This window comes from Chroicocephalus ridibundus, chromosome Z (assembly GCF_963924245.1).
Source record: "Chroicocephalus ridibundus chromosome Z, bChrRid1.1, whole genome shotgun sequence".
NCBI classification, from domain to species: Eukaryota; Metazoa; Chordata; class Aves; order Charadriiformes; family Laridae; genus Chroicocephalus; species Chroicocephalus ridibundus.
In genome coordinates this window covers 84,255,698-84,276,232 of record NC_086316.1, presented here as the reverse complement: position 1 = coordinate 84,276,232, position 20,535 = coordinate 84,255,698, and the positions used below count along the sequence as shown (strand labels likewise).

Sequence of the window (20,535 nt, the reverse complement as noted above, 5' to 3'; positions counted from 1 at the left end):
TTCGGAACGACATTCTCCAGTTCAGGGTTTGGGATGCTTCAAGGGCAGATTTGTCTTTCTTTTAATGTTTCTAGAAGATAATTGTATACAGCAACAACTCCGCGGGGAAATAAGACACTTCACTTTGGGTTCTCTAGTTCTTCGCCCTCCTTGCTCGTAAAATTCCAGTCTTGAAAATTCAGACCTGGGAGTTGGGCAACGTCGTCGAAAGATGGTGAATAATGTGCGTATTTGAATTGGTTTTATGAGCCAGTTTGGCAAAAGCTGCTTCCACAGGATCTTATTTTGTGGGAAACGTAGGAGATGTTTTAGTTCTTCCCGCGTTTTTCCATCCGTGCGATCTGTCTGGGTTTTCATCACGGTGAGCCTTGGCTATTCCTCTGTCTTTCCTTGTCTTTTGAAACAAGCTGGACTATGATGGTTAAGGATAAAACCAAAAAGGAGCGTGGCTTTAAATTTAAACCCCGTGTGAAGGCTATAAATTTAAACCTCTTAAAAGAGTGATGGACAACTTGCTCTTTGTGAGTGTTGCTTCACTTGGGTGTGAGGAATTTACTTTTAGAGCAAGAGGGGATTTTCAAAATGTTTTGTCTCGAGAGAAGTTTTATTACAGGAACAGGAGGAAATGTTTATTTTCATCGCGTGGTATTTCCCTGTGAATATTTTTCCAGCGTGCTGTCACGAGAGTTAACTTCTGAGAGCGCTGTGGCTTTGGGTCGGAGATCTCTGGATAAAGCCACCTTCTGCTCTTATTTCACGTTTCCCCGTCACGGTGTTGAAGAAATGAATGTTTTGAGGAATTAGATAATGTTTTTGCCCGGTTCCTTTAAGAAAAAGAATAACTTCCTATACACTTTCAATGTTCTTCAACCCGGGTAAGACACCGTATCTTCCCACTGATAGATGAAGCCTCGCGCTTTCCGCTTTGGGGACGCCTGGCTTTATTTTATCGTTTCCATGGTACGCTGCGCTCTGCAGCTATCTCAAGTAAATTGAAAACTTATCATTTGGTTTGAAATGTTACGCAGCCATTAAGAAATGTATTTGTTAGAACGTACATAAATGACTGTGATGAATGGACTGTCTTAGATGGGTAGATAATAAATCTATCATCAACTTCTGCGGGTGAAGCATGGAAAATGTCTCTGTGCTATAAAACCATTCATCATCTTTGGAGAAACTGACGCTATAAAGAGAGAATTAATTGGTGCGGATCTCCATTAATAACAAAATACTCTTTAAAACAAGTTTTTTAACTTGCGTTTTGTTAAAACGCTACATTTTTTTTTTTTTTCTTCTTGCTGGTTCTGGAGGTTTCCCATCAGCGGTACAACGGCCGTGGTCTCCCACTGTGCAGTCGTTCTGATTAGCGTTGCTGGCTCTCCGAAATACTCTTATTATAGTTGTTATGCATGACATTTATATTTTTTTAAGTATTTTTGGCACTTCTCTGCTTCCCCTGGTTGCTGGAGCTGACTGTCAGATGCAGCATCCTTGTGTCGCTTCAGTACGAAATCACAGCTGCTAAACCCTATAAACATTCAACATTCATAATTGAAACGTATCGTGGGCATCCTTGGATATAAAATAATTATTTTTAGCTGCCTTGCAGTCGTTTCAGGGAAGCAAAACTTAGAAGTGACTTTGACTACCGGCGGTTCTGTTTGCCCGCTCCCAACAAAGGTAATATGTAGAGAGAGGGTTCCCCCCCCAATTCTGCTCTTTGAATATATTCTCGATAATTTCGAGCCATGCCAGCCTGCGTGTTTCCGAGCTAATCGAAAGGCAACTCTGTTCTGCGGCGGTGAACAAGGCGAGAGAAATTTTCTCCCTGAACTGCAGTTTCTAAAATAATTTCGTGTCCGTTTTTGACTCGGATGTTCAACCTGCGTGCCCCCCCGCGGGCTTTGGCTCCTATAAAAAGATCAATATAGTCCAGCTCCTTACTGCTGCAAATATCGATCCCTTTGGGGGCCGGTGCCACGTGGTGCTGCCAGGATTTATTCTCTGAAGCCGGGTTTGCTCAGCAGACCGTCACTGGGACAGTCTTGGGTGATGAATTTATTTACCTTTACTGGAAAAAATTTGTATTCCGTCATTTTAAGCCACCGAAAGAAACCATTTTATGGTTACATCCTAAAATCATCAAGCTCTTATTGTACTCTTCCTTGAGTGCTGCTGAAATAGCATTGCTGTAACCACCCTAAAACAATAGGTTGGAGATATTTTGGGCACTCGCTGAGGGCTTGGAGAGCTGCTTTTCAGAGGCTTCCTCAGGAGTCAGAATTTCACCCCCGGTTTCTTACCCGAGCCCTCCCTTTAATTGCGAGGTTGTAATTAATCCAGCTGGCTCTGCAGCACGAGGGTTCGTAGCCCCGCGATTTCGGGGTGGGAGGGGGCAGCCCTTCTGCTTGGCACCCAGTTGTATTTTTGCGTAAAGCATCCAAGTCTTGTTTTTTTAATCCGCAGACGTGAAGCTTAATTCCTGTCGTGTGTTATGGCTTATTCCCTCTGTCTAATTCCCGTAGATGACACGGAAATTGCTGGGGCGACCAAGTCTCCTGCTCCTGGCCAAGCCCTAGAGCGTGCTCCTTGCTGCTCAAACCCAAGGAGGTTTATTTTCCACGGGCGTGTTATTTTCCTGTGTCCTTCCATTCCTTTTATTGCTCTCTTCCCTTTGCTGATTTCCAAGCAAAATTTTGATGTTTGAGGTTGGTTGGGCTTGCTCTCAACCCTGAGATTATTTTTATTTATTCTTGGGAAAGTTCTAGTAGTATAGGGGAAAGTCCTTCATGCCTCCTCCCTCCTCCTCGGTTGCGCAGGTGCAAAAATCCTCTTTACAGCTCTTCGCCTACGCCGCCGTCTGGATCTTACAACTTGAGAATTATAAGGAATTGTCTTTATTGAGTGCCTCTTGGTGGTTTCCAGCTCCTGGCGATGAAGCGTGCCCGTGTTGTGTGGCTGCATCTTGAAAACCTGAGGGCTGTTTTTAATTTAATACCCATCAACAACTTGAACTGAGCTGTAGCCTTCCCATCGTCTGTCCTGACCTGCTAAAATACGGGGTAACATGGCGTAACTGGGAATCGCTTTGTGGTCTAGCAGGAGGGACATACGTTTTTCTCTTTTTTTTTTTTTTTCCTTTTTCTTTTTCTCTGCTGAAGATGCAGATGTTGAACCTAAAAAAAAAAATAATAATACATATATGTGCAAAAGATTAAAAACATAAGCGCGTATGCACCACAGCATTGAGCTTCGTTATTTCGGCACCAGAGAGATCTCGCTTGTAGGGTTTGGGGCATCGTGTTTGTTTCTCTCGGAGCACATAGTTGTAAGGTAACTTTATACTGCTTTGAACCTGGAATGGTTTAACCAGGCACGTCCCGTTAAACCTGAGTGCTTTAATTGTTCCTTTCTCCGGGGCGGGGGGGGGGGAGTGGGTGTCTAACAGCACCTCTGAACCCCTGCGGCTTTATTCTCCTTGTGAACTGGGACTGCAAATATTCCGGTGAAACTCCTGATGCGCCAGCTGAGCCCCGGCGTGGCGGAGCTTTTGTCTCAATATTCTGCGGACAATAATCCAAGTGGTGTGATCTCAGGCCTGTCATCTCCTGTTTAAATCGGCGAGGATGGCGAGAGCGGCCTCGCCGCAGCAAGGGTGAAGCGACGTTGTGCCGTGGAGGTGCCGACGTTTGGCTGTGAACCTCTGGGAGATGGGGAGAGAGGGGGGATAGAGGACTACGGATGCCGCCAGCCCAGCAAAACACCCCGACGGCAATCAGTGAGCGTGTTCCTTGCCCGCTTCCCATGTTTCATGTGAGGCTTAATCCTAAAAAGTTATTATCTATGTTAAAGATGGAAACAAGCGGGAAATCGGTTTTTACCAGTCCATAAAATGAGAGCAACAGGCTCTGAAGGAAGATCCTTGATGCAGTGATTTATGATCTGTTGTTAAGGAATTTCTGCAGGTATCCGACTGTTGATCTGTGGGATCCCCATCTCTGTCTGGGTGCGGAAAGATGATGGATTTTGCTGCTTTCTGCCCAGCTTGGACCCGTGCCTTAGTTGGGCGAGTTGCCTCTTCGCCAGCTGCTCTTTGTTGGAGGAGCCTGTGTGACAACTGCAGGAGGATCTCGTCCTCCGAAGAGCGGCAGTTAATAGTATCAGCCCCTGAACGGACTCTGGCAGGTTAATGGGAATATTCCCCCCTCCTCTTTTCTCCCTCCCCAAGCCCTCCTGGGCGTGAGCAATACCTGAGCCAGGCAGGAGGTTTCCGGCATCGCGCGCTTGGCTGCATGCCTCGGGTGCTGCCTGCCCTGCTTCTTCTACCAGGCTTGATTTGGGAGCTTGTGTAAAAGCCACAGACGTGCTAAAAATGAAAAGGGGTTTTATTTGCACAAAGCAAAAGCATTAAGGTGCCGTGTACAAAATAGGAAACGTAATTATAAAACGAAGGCATCTGGAAAGCAAAGAGAAAAGCAAGTTTGTGCTTAAACCCTACGTGGCACAAGCCCATAGCCTTGTGTGATCTTTGTGTTCAGTTTTGCTGAACCTCACCCCACTGAGCTCCCTGTAGCAGGTGTCTTATTTTTTTTGCTGATAATCCAGTGTGTTTGTGTGTATATATATATATTTATATCCAGTTGATGCTCCAAGGGCTGGAGCACCTCTCCTATGAAGACAAGCTGAGAGAGCTGGGGGGGTTCAGCCTGGAGAAGAGAAGGCTCCGAGGAGACCTTCCAGCCCCTTCCAGTCCCTCAAGGGGCTCCAGGAAAGCTGGGGAGGGACTCTGGATCAGGGAGGGGAGCCATGGGACCAGGGGAATGGTTTTACACTGGAAGAGGGGAGATTTAGATGAGATCTCAGGAAGAAATTCTTTGCTGTGAGGGTGGTGAGCCCCTGGCCCAGGTTGCCCAGAGAAGCTGTGGCTGCCCCATCCCTGGAGGGGTTCAAGGCCAGGTTGGCCGGGGCTTGGAGCAACCTGGTGTGGTGGGAGGTGTCCCTGCCCAGGGCAGGGTGGGTGGCACTGGATGATCTTTAAGGCCCCTTCCAACCCAAACCATTCTGTGGTTCTATGATTTTTGGTTATTTGAGGGTGGATAGTCTTGGCTGTCCAGCCCCAGGACCAGCCCGTGTAGGTAGAGATGAAGTCATCACTAAATCTGGCTACCCTGAGCAATCTGAGCATGGGAAATAGTCTCATCACAATTCCCTCCTTGCTCCTGTCTTCAGGAGCCCTCCACCTTACCTTTTGCTTCAGGAACAACGTTAAGGACACTCTCTAGTTTTTGCCATTGCCGTATTCTTTGCAAAAGGTGTCCTGGGTGCAATGTGTTCACGCAGGAACTGCGTGACAATTCCCAGTCCTTAGAAGTCCTTTTTCTCCTTTCATTCTCATCATAAATGTTTCCTCCTACTGTGCTCTTTTAATTAGAGTATTGCTTTTCATTAAACTGGCTTGCTTCCCCTGCTGCATTTTCTGATGTGATGTGAAACTGTTGGTCACGCATTTTGAAATACGTGCTGTATTTCTGGTATGCCCGTCTTACCAAATATCCCAGCTTCCATCCTTCAAGAGGTTTAATTAGAAATTACATCGACAGTTGGACTAGATGATCGTTGTAGGTCCCTTCCAACTGAATTATTCTGTTCTGTGAAGTATTTTATAGAGACAGCAGTCTTGAACGTGGGAGGTGCTCAGGTGGTGTCATGTCTCACCCAGCCCCACCACTGCCAACCGGCCAAGTGTAAGGACCCGTCACAAGCATCGCTCTGGTCCTTTGCAATTTATTTGGCCTTTCTTCCCTCTTCTTAATCTCTGGAAGTGGAAAAATAGGAAGAATTGGGTGCAATCACACAAAACCAAAGGTGTGCATAGGGCTGCGGGGTGGAGAAGGAGGCGTTTCTGTGTCGCTGCTCATCTTGGCTGCCGGAACATCCATGTGGGCGAGGATCATGCTCACAGATGGTTTCCTTGAGCGAGGGCAGAAATCAAAATCTCTGCAATTCTCTCCCATCTTCCTTTGATATTTGTTATGCATATTTTTTCTTTTTTTTGAAGTAATGATGGCCCTGCTTGACAGTGCTGGAAATGCCTAGCGCTTTGATTAAAAACTCAGGTTTTGAGGGGTTCATAACTCACTGTGTTAATTTGGAGAAGGCTGAAACTTAGCAAATGCTGAACCAATTTCAGGATCCAGTCTGCAGGCTCTACATCTAACGGCGGCGGCAGAAGATGATATTTCCTAGCAGTAAGATACAGGCCTCTAATGCCTTCCATTAGTGTTGCGTGTTTGGGAACTTCACTGCTTGTGACAGTGAAGCATCTTCCAAGTGGCTGCTTTGTCTTTTCAGAGTCCAAAGGTTTTGTTTTGTTTTGTTTTTTAATTTTTTAAGGGTCTCGGCCACAGAGATTAGTGAATGAATTGATCCAAATTCATATTCAACAGAGTTTGGAAAAGCATAGTAAGGAAGAGTTTCTATTTGATTCATTCCATATCCTCTTATCAAGGTTACTTTTTAAAATTTCTTTGGCCATATTAGGGGATCTATGATCTCTTCAAAATTCCTTCAAAAAGGAATAGCGTTGTTGCATTTGACTGGTAAAAGGCAGCAGCTTGGGAAGCGCATCAGGAAGAGCGAAACCAAGGTGCTCCATGGCCTTGCAGTTCCAGGCTAGAAATGCGCTGGGAAGAGCCTTCAGTGGCAGGGGAGGGCTGAGACTGGGCGTCAGGTTTGGGGTGACCAAGCCCCTTTTGGATGGCTTCAATCCATGCTGAGATCCCTCAGTAGGTGAGTTTTGTATTTTGGAGTCATCTATGACTCCAAAAGCTTTGTTTTAAGGAAGTAATGCCTGACGTTCAGACTGATCCTGTGTTGCTTTGCTTTCAGATGGTCCTACCACGACTTTTTCAATAGATACCGTGTTCTTATGAAAAAGAGAGACCTCTCTAAGAACGACAAGAAGCAGATCTGTCAGACCCTGTTGGAAGACCTCATTAAGGTGAGCCGGGACCAAATCTTTGGCAATGATTTTGGCAAAGCTCGTGGGTTTGATATGATCTGAATTGCTCTCCTTGCTCCTACTTCACCTGCTGCTTGTGCAGGTATTTATTCAGTCTAGACAGCCTGGGGCTTTTTCCAAAGTGAGATAGCCTTGCAAGGAGGTAGCGAGAGCAAACATGATGTGGGATCTCGCGATTGCGGTCAAGCTGAAGGTAGTGTTTTAGTGCCGGTGAAGTCCAGAGTTTGTTATCACCAACTGTGCGTGAACAACTGGCCATCTCCAGAAGAGTCATCCCTCCGATCCCCCCTGGATCTTCGCTAGCCATAGCTGGAGCACATTTTGGAGGTCCAGCTTTGGATACTGTGTACAACATTGTGAACCTTAGTCAAAGTTGGTTCTGTCACCCCATCGTTAAATGTCTCTTTGTGCAAATGAGTAAGAGAAAAACGCAATAATTGCCCTGTCTTGATGGGCGGGAGACTTTTATTGGCCACTAATATGTAGGAAAAGCATCCCACAGATTGGGACATTTTTCCCCATTAAGCAAATAAGAAGCCTTCCTCGCCAAAAATCTTACTACTCAGACTCATGTGCATTATTTTTAAATTGCAAATGTGCGCGCAAAGGTTTCTCCCTATTGTCTTGCTGTTAAGTAGCCCAGAATGCGGACAGCGTCTTAGCCAGGTTTTAATTTTTTGATCCTTGCTTGCCTTGTGGGGTTTTGAGGAATTTACTCAATTGGGTTCCTCTCTGCAAAAGCCCTTCTCCTTATGCACCGCGCGTGTGTCTTGGCTGCAGAGGCATTTGCAGTGCCATGTAGGACTTGGCGGATGTAAGCGTGAATCTTTTCAAGAAAGAAACCTTTTCTTGAAGTCCTCTGGTGTTGCGTTGCTCCATTTAACCTGAAAAAAACCCAAACAACCCCAAAAGACTCAAGCAACCAACCAAAAAAACATTTAAAAAATTGTATAAATATATGGAACTTAAGACTGAATCCTAGTGCTGCCTTCCTCAGTGGGTGTATAGAAGGTCAAGTAGTTTGGAGTCTTTTAATATCTTTATCAACTAATTAAGAAGAGATGTGAGCTGATAAATTTGAAGTGGGTTTTTTAATCTGTATGTACTGAGCAACATAGACTGAAAAAAAATAAATAATATGTTTGCCTTAATTAAATTTAGTTTCCTTTATGCTTTTGAAAAGGATCCAGACAAGTTCCAGTTTGGACGTACCAAGATCTTTTTCCGTGCAGGCCAGGTGGCATATCTGGAGAAACTGCGAGCAGATAAGTTCAGAGCTGCCACAATCATGATTCAGAAGACGGTGCGGGGCTGGCTGCAGAGGGTCAAGTACAAAAGGCTGAGACGAGCTGCAATCGTCGTCCAGCGCTACACGCGTGGGCACTTGGCACGGAGGTGGGTCCTAGGAAGCCCTCCGAGGTAGGGCTAGCTGGGAGGTCAAGTGGAAAACTACTTTTTGGGCACTTGTATTCTCAATCTGTTCCACCTTGTAGACTTTAAACTTGAGGGTTTCATGGGAGAAACAGTGAAAATGCTCTGTATGGGGTGTTGCCTTTCAGCCCGGTGAAAACAAGACCCATATTGTGCACATAGGTACCACTACGGTGAAAGTTTCTGTGCTGAAGTCGGGATTTATTCCTCTCCCCAGCTTTATTTGGGAGGCAAGAGATCAAAACTCTTTCCCTCAAACTGTTGTCGTATCTATATTGATTTAATTTCTAGATGCTGAGCCAGGGCTATAACGTAGGCAGCTAGGCTGTAATTGGATGACTAAAGTACTCTGAGATATTTAGCTGAAAGTGTTTCACAGAACTCATATTTTTCTGGGACTACCTCTGGCAAAGGGCGTTTGGATCGGCCAGTGAGCGTTTTGCTAGTTGGTATGGGCTCCTCCTCGGCAGGGGCCAGGTTTGCGCCTCCTTGGTTGGTATTCAAGGGGACTTCTCAGAATTGATTTACCCTATCCTTTGCAATGAGAAAAATCACTCCAAATCACTGGCCGTGGGGCTATTTACAGAATAATAGAGCTCAGCATTTAACTCTCTGTGTGCAGGAACCTCAGGCTTCTTCATGTCGGTGGCTCGCTGGGCGTTCTGGAGATAAGACTGCACTGGAGAGCAAGATCTCAAGTTGTGCTAGGGGAGGTTTAGGATGGATATTAGGAAAAATTTTTACACTGAAAGGGTTATTAAGCATTGGAACAGGCTGCTCAGGGAAGTGGTTGAGGCACCATCCCTGGAGGTATCTAAAAGACATAGTACTTAGAGATATCGTTTAGATTAGTGATGATTTTTGTCACAGTTAGGTTGATGGTTGGACTCGATGACCTGAAAGGTCCCTTCCAACCTAGGTGATTCTATAAACAAGGAGTAGATTTGTGTCCTTTCACCATTGTTTCCCTTCTTGTTTTCTGCTTGGAGAAGCTGTGGTGTGTTAGCCGTGTTGTTGGGTTTGGAGCAGCAATGTTCTCCCTGGCTCCGAGTCAGCATCTGACCATCGGAAGTGCTGCTACCTAATTTGCAGCCCAATTAACTCCGCTTGCACTTGGGCAGCGTGAGATGCTGCTTGTGTGCTATAAGGCTCCTGCACAGTCACCACTCCTCTCTGGATTGCTGGATGAATGTTGATTTCTAGCAATTATTGGAGCAACAGAAGGTGAAGAACTTCCATGTTCCTTCCAAGGATTTCCTCTAAATCATATTGTATTTTGGAAGAACATCAGAGATGCTGACTGAATTTGTGGTGATGTTTGTGTTTGGTGGAAGGGATTGACAAAATGGAGAATGCAGGGATGAGAAGGTCTCAGATGAACTTCTTGTCCTCAGAGGTTCACGTACGTCTCTTAGCTCATGGCTACACATCCTTCTTGGCAGTTTGCTTGGAGACAAGGCAAACGAGTCCTAAGCAATAAGAGGAAAACTTATTAAAAGGGGGAGTTGGTGATTAATTTTAGCCTCTTTGGTGGGCTCTCCACGCACACCTACAGACTTGAACTCTATATTTGACTTTGCATCAGCCAACCATCCCTCTGAGGGGAGGAGGAATCCCTGGTGATGTCAAAGTGTCAGGTTATGAGCTAAAAGAGAAGCTGGAAGCAGGAGAAACCACCTGCTGCCGTGTTGCGTCAACATGATTTTCCAGTTTGCCTCTTTATGCTGGTTTCATAGGGGTGGATGTCACCTGAATAACTTCTTTCTTCTCTCTTTGGAAATGGACCATCCCTTGTCCTCTTTAATGAGCTCTGCTTCAGTGGGTCCTAATGAGAAGCCATTGGCCTTGACGAAGAGAATATATAAGCCAATCTGACGTGGCTCTTTTAGTTTTGCTATGCATTTCCCAAAATAAAGAAGTGGATCAACTATCTATATAGTGCTTCATGCTGAGAGCAATAAACGACGAATAAATTCAGCAAAACAAGCTAATTATGAAATTAAATGGCGCTTTTATGGGCATTTATTAACCTGCGTAACAGCAAATTGAACACGAATTCAGTTGGAGAAGGGGAGCGACGTGGCACGGAGTTGACCACATCCCTCATTATTTACTCTCTGTGAATTGCTTGGGGCTCTGCTCACGACTGTTGCCAAACCAGCGCACACCGGTTTAAATGTCAAATCAATTTGCTGCCGTTTTCACTGAGTCGGTAGATACGCCGTGCGACGCTTGCGTTTTATAGTGAGGGAAGCGATGGAGCCAACCTGGGCCTCGATTGGCTCAACTACATAAGACAGGGAGTTCAAACGGAGGAAAAAGCTGGAAAATATTTGGTTTTAATGCCGTTTAGGAATAATGAGGTGTGTTGATTTCTGGTTCCAGTGCTCCTGGGTGCCATGGATGCTGTCTGTTTACATCTCTGTTCCCATTATTTTAACGGAGCCATGCTATCAGCGGCTCTTTTCTTAGCCCTCCTGCTGGGATGGTCTTTCTTGGGTGCCATCAAGCTACTTTTGGACCAAAGGTTTCTCTCTCTGTCCAGTTTAAAACTTATAATGACCAAAAAAAAAGGTGGGGGGGATGGTTTAGTTTTACTGCTGACCTTTTTTTCCTGTGCTTTGCAGGCTTGCCGAGCACCTGAGGAGGACGAGAGCTGCCATCGTCTTCCAGAAGCAGTATCGAATGTTGCGGATCCTCCGAGCTTTCCAGAGGGTCCGCAACGCAACCGTCACCATTCAGGCTTTTGCTCGGGGCATGTTTGTCAGGAGGATTTATCGCAAGGTACGACTCCACGGGGTGTCTTTGCATTAGAAAAGAGTAGGAAGAGCCTTTTTATTTACCTCTGTATTTATCGTGGCCGGTTTGATGTTTTACGAAGCCGACTGCCTCTGGTGTTTCTGGAGAGCACACGTTGACGGCGAGCGTTGCCATTTAAAGCTACGCAAGCAAAAATGCTTTTGACAGCAGCACCTCGGCGGAGCAGCTAAATGAAGTTAAGTCATTTGGATGCCGGGAGGCGTACAGTGAGAAATTGTCTGTCAGGAAACTTGAGAACAGCTTTGGGGAATCTTCTGTCCACTCCTCAGACCCAGCCTTACTTTGGCAGTCACCTAAATGTGTGCCTGATTGTTATCACCGGGGACACTTGAAGAAGTCAGGTATGATGAGCCAGGAGGGGAGACCCTGCTCCTGGAGGTGACAGAGGTTACTTGAACACCTGATGACCCACCAGAGAGATCAGGGATGTCCTCCAAAACCAGAGCAGTTGGGTGCTGGTCATCAGCAATTTGTGCTGCCACTGCTTTTTCAGCATCTATTTTTTTTAAATCGGACGCCTCTGCGAGGGCTGGTCCAGCATTTAAAGTCTCTGAGATTCAAAACAACCCAAAATCTTAAGAGGGCGTAGAAGTTGGCTGAAGTTCAGGCCTCGTCCTTAATCTCTGGAGCACCTGGATGAAGGTGTTGGATATAGGTGGCGGTTCAAGTGCATGCTCACCAACAGATGCCGAGCTGCAGGTGACGCTCCACGGGGTCAGGAGGTGCCCAGTGCCTGCCGAGACTTTGCTGTAAGGCTGGAATAGGTCCCCAAGGCCAATGCAGCAGGGTTTCTTCTAGATTTTTGGGCGCCCCCAGCGTTCTCCATCGGTAAGAATGCCAAGGCTGGGGACATACGAAGCTCATTTCAGAAGAACTCCTATCAATCCACACAATCCCTTCACGCTGAATTAAAATTTGCAAGCGCAAAGAAAGCCTTAGGGTGAAACGAAAGATTTGTAAGAGAAGTTGATATTGTACCTTCTCTGACACAACTTTATCGCAAACTAATAACGTCTTTAAATTCTCCTGCTATTTCTTTCCTCATAATACTGCAGCATTGATCAACGTAAGAAAGTTATTAACAACGTGCTGGTGGTGTCTCTTAATATGCCAGCCTTCAGTGTTAGAGGGAGGACTTGAACTGCCACCTGCTGAAAAGATTGCTGTAAATCTGGGGGGAGAAATCCAATGCAAAAGCGCCAGAAGTTTCACAAAATCAGATACAAGTTTCTAGAAATGGAATCCTGCAAGAGAACCGGTTGCGGACTGTAGTGAGAGGACTCCAGGGTTTTATTTGAAGGTTATCCGTAAGATAAGAAATCCCACCTGGAGAGCGTTTATCTGCACTGTAAGTTATCATCACGCAGGGGCGGAACACGCATGAGAAAAAGCTAAAAACCTGTTCTGGTGCGAGTTGTACCTGATGCTGAAGGGACAGTAAGCTTATTGCTAAGTGTTGGTGTGTTTGTTAATGGCTATTTGTTCTGCTATGGATCTTGGAGATCTGTGTATTATTCCAAGTGGTCCGTGAAGTCTCACTTGAGCCCAGGTGTCCCCTGTCCCCATCGAGTCCTCTACTCACCGGCCGGGATCGTATCCCCTCATTTCGCTGGCCAGGAGGGTCTTGACTCTTTTTAGAGAGCAGTGTATCTCCGAAGAGAGGACTGGATGTGTCCTACTTCCATCGGTTGAGTGCAGTGACCAGAGAAACATCCCAGGAGGCTGCAAAAGAGGATGCAAAATAACAGCCCCCTGCGCCTACCCCGACACTCCTGCTTGGAGGAAAAGCCCTTTTGAAGGCAGATTGGGAAGTGTCGAGTGCCACGTTGTAGTAAAATCAGGGCTGCTGCTACTTTTCCAGGTGACTTTTCTCCCTTGATTGTCCCGTTTCTGCTCATGTTTTCTAGATCCTTGCGGAGCACAAAGCCATCATCCTCCAGAAGTATGCCCGTGGCTGGCTGGCCCGCACTCGCTTCCGCCGGGTCAGGGGTGCCACCATCGTCCTGCAGTGCTACTACCGGCGCATGAAGGCCAGGCAGGAGCTGAAGGCGCTGAAGATCGAGGCCCGCTCAGCGCAGCACCTGAAGAAGCTCAACATTGGCATGGAGAACAAGGTGGTCCAGCTTCAAAGGAAGATCGATGAGCAGGTACGTCCTGAGTTGTGCTGGGAGAAGTGTGGTCCTGCTTCTGCTTTGCTTCTCTTGTACTGTCCTTCCTAGGAAGGGTTTTATCTTCCCATGATGTCTGGGAAGGATGTCATGGTGGTGGCAGCCTTCTGCTACTGCTGGCCAGACACTTGTAAAGGTGGGACACCACTATGGAAGTGCAGATGCACTTGGGTCTTGAGTTTCCACCTTGCTGTCTGAGGAGCTTGCTCGGTGAGCTGCAAAAGCTGCATTATATTTGTTGTGAGGACTGCCCAGAAGGACTCGGGGGAGGAAGATTGGGGCTGTTCAGCCTGGAGAAGAGAAGGCCCCAGGGAGACCTTATAGCGGCCTTCCAGTGCCTGAAGGGGGGTCTACAGAAAAGCTGGGAAGGGACTCTGGATCAGGGAGGGGAGCCATAGGATGAGGGGGGACGGGTTTAAGCTGGAAGAGGGGAGATTTAGATGAGACCTGAGGAAGAAATTCTTTGGGGTGAGGGTGGTGAGCCCCTGGCCCAGGTTGCCCAGAGAAGCTGTGGCTGCCCCATCCCTGGAGGTGTTGAAGGCCAGGTTGGCCGGGGCTTGGAGCAACCTGGGCTGGTGGGAGGTGTCCCTGCCCAGGGCAGGGGGTTGGAACGAGGTGGTCTTTAATGTCCCTTCCAACCCAAATCATTCTATGATTCTAAGATAAAAGTGGGCAAATTTGAAAGCTCTTGCTTGAAAACCCAAGCCAGCTCCATGTGAGATCCCTATGTCAAAAAGGCTTTGGCCGTTACACTTTGTGCTTTGCAAGCACTGAGGATGCAGAGTCTCTGCCACAGTTTGTACTGAACCGTACGTCTTGTCAGTCACTTCACTTGGAAAGTAAAAGGTAAATTGTGTCAATAATCACTCTGCAAAGTAGTTTGGAGCGTGATTGTGTTTCTAGATGAAATAGCTGTTCAGAAGTAAAAGCCACAACGAGGGGTGAGATGGGCAATGTAAGTGATAGATGCCTTTGGCCATGGCTTGACAGTCTGACTGTGACATCTTGCTCACAGAAAGACCTTCATCAAATGCCACTTGTCATTAATGAGCTGCAGAATAATAGTTTGATTACACACTTGGCAGGAGAGTTTTCCCACCTAACGACCTGACACTTTGCAAGTTACTCTGAGAAATACCCTCTGTGTTGCTTCCTAGCGCTGTTCAAGGTCTTCAAGGATGAGTATAAGAAATGCTAAGTAGGATCCAATTGTAGCCATTAATATTAATGGAGAAATTCATATCCACCTATATCCTTAAACAGCCCTTTTACGGGAGAAACACTCTCTGTAAGTCGGGATCTCTACTTATTTAGACTACCAGTTATTACTAATCGCAGTTTATCGTTGCGTTGTTGTCGGGAGCCCTTACACATCACGGTGCGCTTTCCTCGCTGCCTTAAATCTCTCCCATCCCTGTACGACAGGAGAGGTCCTGCCGTGAAGATGAGGAGAAATGACTCGGCGTTGGCTCAGAGACTGCGGAGTCAAGACACCCGGGGATTTCCATTACTGCTGGCCGCTTGCGTTGCCGTATTAATTGGCTGCAAAGCATGCATCGCGGCTCCTAAACCGCGGGGGTTAATTTTAAACCGCCTGCTTTGCATACGTAGATTTTTGCAGACAAACTCTGTCGCTTAGGAGGGGAAAACCTTAAGCATAAGGTTCTTGATATATGAGTATATCAGAAACCTGTTTGATATGACCGCCCCGCGTCTGGAGGGTATTTAGTGGAATTAATTCGTGTGGGTCGTTTCAGGCCCACATATTTGGGGGCTGGACTCGTGCAATGAGCATGAACGTCTGTGTTAGGTCTGCTGAGCTGCCGGGCTTGGCTGGGGCGCAGCAGTATTAATTTTAGTATTATTATTTTATGTAATTCCTTGCCGTTTACTGCTAGGAAAAGCGTGGGGGTGGAACGAGAAAGAAAGACCAATCTTTGGTTAATGTTGGCTTTCCTGTCCCGGCTTGTGAAGGCAGCAGAAAGGTCTAGTTTAGGGAAGGAGACACGGAGAGCAGAAATAATGGGCTGGAGCTCGTCTTGATCTCCCTCGGCCTCTGCGCAGATGGCTTTGAAGGAGTTATTTTGATGCTCTTTGGGTAGATTCTGCAGGAAAGAATCTCTGCTCTGTATTACTCGTGGCAGTCTGTCTGCTGAGCTAATTTTACCCCTCGTTTCAGGACTGACAGGTTTCCCTGGGATGTTTTGGATGTGCTAATGAGCACCCTTCCAGTGGACTTTCTTTTCGCTCCGCTGGATTTTTTTATTTTTTTTTTTCCCGGCAGCCATGACTTCGTTGCATCATATTTTCCCTGAGGCATCTCAGTTTCAGTCCTTGCCGATCTCTAAACGTGACCTTTTCGAACGCTAATGAACTTTTTAAGAAAAAACATATTGCAGGTAACCTGGAGAGCTGCGGTTGTATCGTTTTCTGACCAGCCGGGGAAGAAAATGTTTCTATTTCTGCTCCTTTAGCTCATGCGTGAATAGAAAGCTGTAATACTCCCTGTGCCCCCAAGGAAGAGAAGATCTTTGAAAACATTAAAACCGATTATTGTATTTCAGCCTCAGCTCACACGCTGTAGCATCCGTAACGGGGCCTATTTAATTCAGTTTCTAAATCAGGTGAGGGATTGTTTTGCACGCACAAGAAAGGTTTAAATCTCTTTTGCGGCGAAATATCCACAGCGGACCACTTTTTTTCTACCCGCATTGGACCATTTTCTTCTTTCTTTCGGTTGAGTTTTTTTTAAAAATGTGCGTATTGTAGCTGCTTGAGACACTTTTAAGGCTGTTCTATGTTCACACAGACAATATTTAGACTCCCAGCGAGCTCCCCGCGCTGTCTCTGAAAGCGGCAGTATCTCTGTGAGCATTTATTGTGAATAAAACTAGTTTGGGTAACGGGAGTGATGAAATTGTCTCTCCCATTAGTAGCAAAATAAACTTTAGATAGGTTCACAGAGCCTGGGTTGAAACCTGGAGTGTCACAGCTCTGCTGGGCCGGATAATGATTTAAATTAAATCAAGTTCAGGTTTAACGAGGTCTGATCTCCGATTGCAGTGGGGACCAGCCGTTTCCCGGCGGGACGGTAAATGCTCTTTCATGTCTCTGGTAACCAACAACAAGAAAAAGCCTTCCTGTACATTTATCTTATATCTGGATTGAAATCTCAGTGGGCTGGTACGTAAAATCGTATCCATAAACCTTGGGACACAAACATTGTGTATTGGAGGATGAGGAGAGACCTGGGGAGCCTTTACAGGTGGGGGAAGCACCAGCAATTTGTGAACCGGAGCGATTCTTGCCGTTCTCCGTAGGCAAAGCTTGTCTCTCCAAATGTGGAAATCACAGAATCCCAGACTGGCAGGGGTTGGAAGGGACCTCTGGAGATCATCCAGTCCAACCCCCTGCCAAAGCAGGGTCACCCAGAGCACGTCGCAAAGGAACACATCCAGGCGGATTTGGAATATCTCCAGAGGTGGAGACTCCACAGCCTCTCTGGGCAGCCTCTTCCAGTGCTCTGCCACCCTCAAAGGAAAGAAGTTCCTTCTCTTGTTCAGATGGGATTTCCCGTGTTCCTGTTTGTGCCTGTTGCCCCTTTTCCTGTCACTGGGTACCACTGAGAAGAGCCTGGCCCCATCCTCCAGACACACATCCTTTAAGTATTTATAAGCATTGATAAGATCCCCCCTCAGTCGTCTTTTTTCCAGACTAAAGAGGCCTAAATCCCTCAGCCTTTCTTCAGAAGAGAGATGTTCCAGTCATCCAGATCATCTTGGTAGCCCTTTGCTGTCCCCTCTCCAGCAGTTCCCTGTCCTTCTTGAACTGGGGAGCCCAGAACTGGACCCAGTGCTCCAGCTGTGGCCTCCCCAGGGCAGAGCAGAGGAGGAGGAGGACCTCCCTCCACCTGCTGGCCACGCTCTTTTTAACGTCCCCCAGGATGCCATTGGCCTTCTTGGCCACAAGGGCCGTTGCTGGCTTTGGTCATGCAGAAATGTTAATTCCTTAATACCTCCTGAACGCTGAATTTTGATGTTCACTAATTCTACGTTACAAGGGATCAAAGGGGAAGGTGTTAGTGTCCCTCATTTACCTGTTTTTCCATTTGAGACGCATGTTAATCTTGCTTCAGAGTGCTGGGACTGCTTTGGGAGGTCACCTAGAGAGGGGCCAGAAGGACGATAAGAGCGATGGTAGAAGACATGATCCTACGAGCCACATTGGGAATCTAAAAGAGACTAATCCTAAGTCGTGTGTGGGGGCTCGGTATCCACCAACTCACCGTACGTTTGTACAGGGGCCTGCCTGGTCTGGAAGAACCTGTGTAGGCCTAGAAGGTGAAATTCTCTGCTTCCATGGGTTGTTTTTTCCTTTTCGAGGCTGTAAAGTTCTTTGAAAACTCTTGTATGAGAGCCAATGGGAGCCTTTGACTCTTACAGAGATTGATCACACTGTTTTGGTATAGAATTTTTTCATCTTGCTGACTCGACTGTGGTGAACGTCTTAGAGGAAGAAGTTGCATCTTAGTAGCTGTGACTTTGCACCTTTACTGCTTATCCTGACCAGTCAAAAATTGTGTATCAGGACTTTCCTAGTCCATTGACTTTTTAAAACGATACGTTTGTGTCCTTTAAAACTTTGATCTTCTGGCTTCTTCACCTCAAGCTTTTCTTGGCCTCCACATGAACGAAAAACTTCTGGCTGGAAGGAGCAGTTTTTCATGAGCTGCTGTGATTCTGATGGTGACTAAAGCTCTGAGAAACAGCAAAAGGCTAAATTGCAGATTTACCAGGACATTGATCTGGTCTGGACAACAATCTCTCGCCAGATATTTTCCGGGAAAGACCAGAACTGGTATTTCTGATGCTCAAGTGAAATATCCACCAAAGTCCCATTTAAGAAAGGAAAGCGTTTGGGGTCTGTTGCACAGGGAGCGATACGAGCCCATATCTTTAAAGCTGTATAGAAATCTTTCAAAAAGGAAACTTTAAAAACCAGAATATATTGTAAATTTGAAAATGGTTCTTTTGCACTTGTGGTTATCTACTTAATGTTAGCGAAGCTGCTTAGTTGTCTTTTTACGGAAGCTCTTGGTCTGTTGTGAATTCATCGTTGTTTCTGGGGCTGGCTAATAATGATGATGTTTTATTAGTCGCAATGTAGTTCCCATGGACTTTGATTTGAACCACAAAAATCAAAGCCGCTGAATTTTCAGGTCTCAAAACTAGGGAGAAAATCATGGGTAAGTGCTTTAAAAGCGAAAAATCTGAGCGAATAAAAAGACTGTGGAGCTGGCACATGGCTTAAAGCTGGAGTTTAGGGAGCTCTGTGTGCTCGAGGCCGCAATTATACTACAGGGCGTTGTCACGCCAGGTTCCTGCGGGCATACGAGTCCGGAATAAAAGGAGAAACCACAAACCCAATATTGCAAACCGAAAAAATTGCAAGCCAGTTGCGTTAAGCAACGTTGTTTGGAAGCTGTAATAGAAGTGTAGATTTTCTTTTCTTTTTTTTGGTTTGGTCGCCAGTGCTATCACATGTTGTTTGCCTTTGCTTCAAGTGTAACATCGATTTAACAAATGCTTGCATAATCGTTACCAAAATATTATTGAGCTTTTGTCACAGTTTTGAAATTGTTTTTTTAGCTTTATGAGCTTTATTAGCGTATGCATGGTAATGTTCGTTATCCGAATTTTGTTATCCACCATGCTCAAGGATTTTTGGTGGTTACTTTTGCAGTGTATCAGTTCTTGCTTATGGCCTTATTTTCTTCTTTTTGGGATGTTGGCTGCAGAACAAGGAATACAAACTCCTGAACGAGCAGCTCTCTACGCTCGCGTCAGCCCATTCCTCTGAGGTGGAAAAGCTGAAGAAGGAACTGGTGCAATATCAACAGGGCCACCGGGGTGACGGCAACCAGCTTGTCAGCTTGCAAGAAGAGATGGAGCATCTCCGGCTGGAGCTTGAGAAAGCTCTTGGTGAGAGGAAAGTCGTGGAAGACAGCTACGTTAAGGAGAAAGACCTACTGAGGAAGGTACGTGTATTTGTCACATCTCATGTCGTGTAGGTGGTCATACTGGTGAAAACTCGCCCTTCACAAGTCTGAAGGGGAAAGACTTAATTTCTAATCTTTAATTATGATTTATTTTTTTCTTTTTGTCCCTGAATGCCCCCAGGGCAGCAAGGGCAGGTGGACATCCCTGCAGGAGCCTCATGTCAGAAGGATCATAGAATCATGGAATCATTTAGGTTGGAAAAGACCCTTGGGATCATTGAGTCCAACCATCAACCCCACTCTACAAAGTTCTCCCCTACACCATATCCCTTAACACCACATCTAAATGACTCTTAAACACATCCAGGGATGGTGACTCCACCACCTCCCTGGGCAGCCTATTCCAGTGTCTGGCCACTTTTTCTGTGAAGAATTTTTTCCTAACGTCCAGGATGGACATCGAGATGCCACATCTCGATGCCTTTTGTGCTGCCAAACATGAAGAAACTCCCCAAACCCAGGTCCATCTGAAATAAGGGCGCTTAATAACCGTGGATATGCCAGAGCTTCATGTATATACAGTGATTCCTCGTGGCGTGTAATGCAAAATATTGGAGAAGGCTTTTGTAGATGCCGTAAATATTAGGAAGATGTTCTTCCTCAACCCAGCCTGGCATGGGACATGAGGGTCACTGCTCCAACACTGGCTAGGCTGGTTCTTACAACAAGCCTTTATAGGGTTCGGAGCTGTGATGTGGTCTAAACTTCTTTATTTTCTTCCCCTCCTTCATGCAAAGTCCTAAGCTTTCTGGATGTTTTGAGGTGAAGGTGGCCCAACACTGCCACCATTGTACAAGAAAGCTTTCTAGTGGGAGAAAGAGACTTTGGAGTGTAGAGGTTTTTTGCAAACAGTAAAAATGGACCTTTTCCCCTGAATTTCTTTGCTAGTCAGGTTCATTCTGAATAATCTTCGCACCTAATCTTGTAACCGAAGGCACTAAGGTGTGAGTTCGCAAATGCTTGCGACTGCTCGGATGAAATCTGTGATCTTTTTTCTTCTGCACTGGTGGTTGAAGTGGTTTCTTTGATGCTGC

General features: G+C 46.2%; 1 protein-coding gene across 4 annotated transcripts in view; it reads left to right on the top strand.

Moving 5' to 3' along the window:
• Positions 1-20,535, top strand: part of MYO5B (myosin VB) — a 159,354-nt gene that overhangs the window by 94,720 nt on the left and 44,099 nt on the right. For all 4 annotated transcript variants that reach the window (XM_063319465.1, XM_063319464.1, XM_063319468.1 and 1 more), the window contains exons 18-22: positions 6,892-7,003; positions 8,208-8,419; positions 11,083-11,239; positions 13,183-13,422; positions 19,241-19,480. In XM_063319465.1, the coding sequence (XP_063175535.1) occupies positions 6,892-7,003; positions 8,208-8,419; positions 11,083-11,239; positions 13,183-13,422; positions 19,241-19,480 (961 nt within the window). The remainder of the gene's footprint in view (positions 1-6,891; positions 7,004-8,207; positions 8,420-11,082; positions 11,240-13,182; positions 13,423-19,240; positions 19,481-20,535) is intronic.